The sequence below is a fragment of the Argentina silus genome (assembly GCF_951799395.1).
Source record: "Argentina silus genome assembly, chromosome: 4".
NCBI lineage: Eukaryota > Metazoa > Chordata > Actinopteri > Argentiniformes > Argentinidae > Argentina > Argentina silus.
In genome coordinates this window covers 10,576,289-10,580,141 of record NC_139658.1, presented here as the reverse complement: position 1 = coordinate 10,580,141, position 3,853 = coordinate 10,576,289, and the positions used below count along the sequence as shown (strand labels likewise).

Here is a 3,853-nt window from a genome sequence, read left to right as displayed (position 1 = left end):
CTGTTGGATAGATGATTCATTTACTTAAACAAATGTATTGTTGTACGTCGCTTTGGATAAAGGCGTCTGCTAAATGCCATAAATGTTAATGTAAATGTACTTAATGAAAAATGGTAAAGCAGAGAATAAGACCACAGCCCGGGTCTGGCCCCTATAGCTATCATGGCAAAACATCACATTGTTATACCAGATGCTCTAGAGTGATTGAGAAGAACCGTCCATTTTGGGATGATCCTCCTTGCTCTGCCACCACTTTGTAAGCTGAAATACTGTGTGTCCTTGAGACTCATTGGTTACCTAAGTCCTAGATACCTGAGAGGTGGAGGCTGCGATTGGTCCACTTCTGTCCCTGCCATTGAATCGCTGAATGATGGAAGGATGGAATGATGGAATGATGGAATTAAGTTTGTAGGATATCACAAATATGATTTTGTCAGAAATACTGTACTTAAGTTGATTGGCAGCAGCCATCCTGTGCGTCCATCTACATTGGAGGACTGGCAGCAACAGTTCATGTGTTAAAAACATTTCAAGAGGATCCATGTTGTCCATCAGTTCGTGGTTGTTCATAGAGAAAAGACAATTTTCCTCTTGACTCCTCTCTGTCAGTCTCTGTCAAAGGCTGATCGGTTGGAGACAGACAAATAAATGACACTTCTCCTTTATTTGCTCCAACTCTTCTGTTCCCTCTCTCACTCCTTCTGCTCCCAGTTCAGTGTATCTAATCCCTTTAGACCATAGAGGAGCTGCTTCCTAAGAAACTGTTGTATAACTGTGGTAAGAAAAGAGAGAGAAGGGAGAGAAGAAGAGGAAAAAAGACGGTGAAAACGAGAGAGTAACAGAGAGAGGATGTTTAGTATTTCATTAAACAGCACTGTTGGGAGTCAAAAGCTTGCCACAAGATACATTGTGAAAAGTTTATGTGGAAAATCTTCCCATTGTTGAAATGTCTGGGAAGTCTAACCAAAGCCAAGTAATGTTGGAGTGGGCTCACAAATTGTTGTTTTTTCCATTGCTTTCGGAACACTATCAATGTTACTTACTGATGGACCTGTGTTCCTGTGACGGGGAATGATAAATCGTGCTTATGATTATATCAAAGCTCAAGCAGGGCACATTATCCAGGTTGGCTTAAGTCACAGTCAGTTAGAAAAAGGGTGGAAAAAGTTTTTGTTCTTACCACATTTAGATATGGGATATTCACCAACGACAGGACAAATCCAAAAGCAGAGGGGAAGAATGACCTGGAGGGAGACACACTTATTAACGTGAAGTGGGAACACGCAAACCCAGCAGACTCTGTCACTTCAACTTAGAACCTGAGAGAGAATCTATCTTTGGCAGTACCCTAGTTTCCATGGCTCTCTGTTTTTGGTGAGCTATAGGGGCACAGTTCCAAAGCCACAGGGAAGATGAATTTTCAGACAAACATTACTTTTTGGATTGGAGTTTCCCTACTTGCTACAGCCCCATGCTGTCCAACATGTGCCAAAGAAACTGGGCCATAGTCCCAGGCAGAAGTCATTCAAGTGAAGGGCTTTCATCAAGCCTCGCATCAGGTCAGAACCTTGAAGAAGGATTATTAAAAAGCTCTGACTAGCGGCAGCCATTTTGATGAGGTTAGGAGAGCATACAGGACAAATCATGTTTGCATGTTTTCCAACCCGATTAAATCCTCCAACCTTAATCTTTTATTTCCACACGGTCAAACACTCAACAGGTCTGATTGGTCTGACACTCAACAGGCCAGACACTCAACAGGTCAGCTATTTACGGTCGGACCTCAGAGATACAAACCCCAGAGTTCCAGACTGACCAGTCCAACCGAATGGGCAATACTATACCAGAGATGTTAATTAACACAACAAATAGGCCTCAGGGAACATTAGCACACCATGCATATTTGAAAAAGGAAGGGAACACCATTGCTGATGTGTTCGTATCCTTGAGGTCTTGCTATACCTACAGTAGTACTAGGTTTATTTCTTTTTTAATTAATGTGGTCATGATGGGTGCTTCCTGTTATTCACCTCAAATGATGATTGAACACAGTTGGCCACTAACTGCTACCAGATGGTTCCTAGTTGAAATTATTATAATGCATTTCAAAGAAGCAAAAAGTATTTATGTCATTATTGTATAATTACCATTTACTGTATAACTGATCCCAGATGGTTTTCTGCACCATAAGATATTTCCAGATTACCTTCAGTATAACTTCCCAATCAGTCTCCATGAGAGAGAGAGAGCAGAAATAAGAACAGACAGGTGTTCAAATACACGTGACCAAGGTATGTTTCTCACGTTACCAAACAACCCCCTCAAATCTCCTCGGTATCCTCTCCCAAAGACACTCTTGAACTCACTTGAATAGGATCACGAAACCGTAGCTCTCCACTGCCATGCCGATGACTGGCCAGCGGCACAGCACTAGGGCCACGCCTCCCAGGAAGAAGGTGGAGCCTCTGAGCTTCTGTCTCTGGAAGAAGAAATGGGTGGTCCTCCGCAGGCCAATGATGAAGGCAAGGCCGGCCAGAAACAGGACCTGCAGCAATGGAATGAGACAAGCCATGAATCCTTCCTCTCTCCCTTTCTTTTTTTTCTTTTTTTTTTACCAAGGTTTATTTTTTGTAATTAACATGTCAACATACACACATGGCAAATAAAACACATACATGGCATGCCCCCCACCCCACATAACTGCACCCCCCCCCCCACTCCCCCCTCCCCCCAGAGCTCATTAATAGCTTCCTTGTCCTTCATGAGCACTGATTGATAGGTATGAATTACTGTATGTTCATCGCTTCTGCCTATAAAATCCTTTCAGATTAGTGGTCCTGAAGAAAACGAGACAAGGAGAGGAACTTTCTAAGACTATTGTGACATAAAACCAAGGCAGTAGGTCATTGGCTGCCATAGAGATTTTCTTTACCCAAAAATAAACACAACTGCTGTTACTGTACTTTCAGAGCTAGTTCCAATACATTTTGTGAGTTAACTGTGTCTGTATCAGCTGGGGCGTTTCACTGAAGGCCCAGTCCCCAAGCCCTAACATGAAGATAGACAGCAAAGGGAAACTGTCATACTTTACCAGTGGCATTTCTTGGCCTGTCACCTGGTGCCCTTAGCCAGGAGGTGTGGATGATTGATGTTGACAGGGGAAAGGAGTGTGAGTGTCTGATAGCAATTATTACTCACATTTCCAAATGCCAGCAAGACAGAGTCAAAGTACAGCAGCACTCCGAAGAGCAGGAAGAACAGGCCGAAGCCTGTGAGACCAACACCGATCTCTGGAACACACACGCACACACACACACACACACACACACGCACACACACACACACACACCCGCGCGCACACACACACACACACACACACACACACACACACACAATTTGTGACTGACAATACAATATTAAACACTCCTACATTTAGCTATGTCCAAAAGTCTTAACCCTAATTCTAAACCTAAAATGAAAAATGAAAATAGGACTTACTCTGAGTCTCAGTGATTGCAACCATGATGTCTGTGTCCTAACTTATCCTCTCTCTCTCTCTCTCTCTCTCTCTCTCTCTCTCTCTCTCTCTTCTCCTTCACTCCCCCACACCGGTTCTCCTTGTTGTCAGAATTACATTAGAATTGTCTGTTTTTCTGCTAGTGACCTTTGAACTGTGCTGTCAGAGCCATGTTAGATAAACATTAACCATACAAAGGGAGGCTGAAATATGCTCAGACTACTCCCCTATGGAATAATTTAAAGGACAAGTTCACACTCCCGGGGCAATTTAAATTGCTGGTTCATTGTATGACTTAAATTGCAAACTTTTTATTTCTTTAACAATTTAGTTTGA

General features: G+C 42.8%; 1 protein-coding gene across 1 annotated transcript; it reads right to left on the bottom strand.

Moving 5' to 3' along the window:
• Nucleotides 1-730: 730 nt before the first annotated feature.
• Nucleotides 731-3,523, bottom strand: golt1a (golgi transport 1A; the record flags this gene model as incomplete). Its single annotated transcript, XM_083667553.1, has 5 exons — nt 731-772; nt 1,181-1,244; nt 2,367-2,545; nt 3,199-3,290; nt 3,499-3,523. The coding sequence occupies 5 exons, from the start codon at nt 3,521-3,523 to the stop codon at nt 731-733; spliced, it is 402 nt and encodes a 133-aa protein (XP_083523679.1).
• Nucleotides 3,524-3,853: the final 330 nt, after the last annotated feature.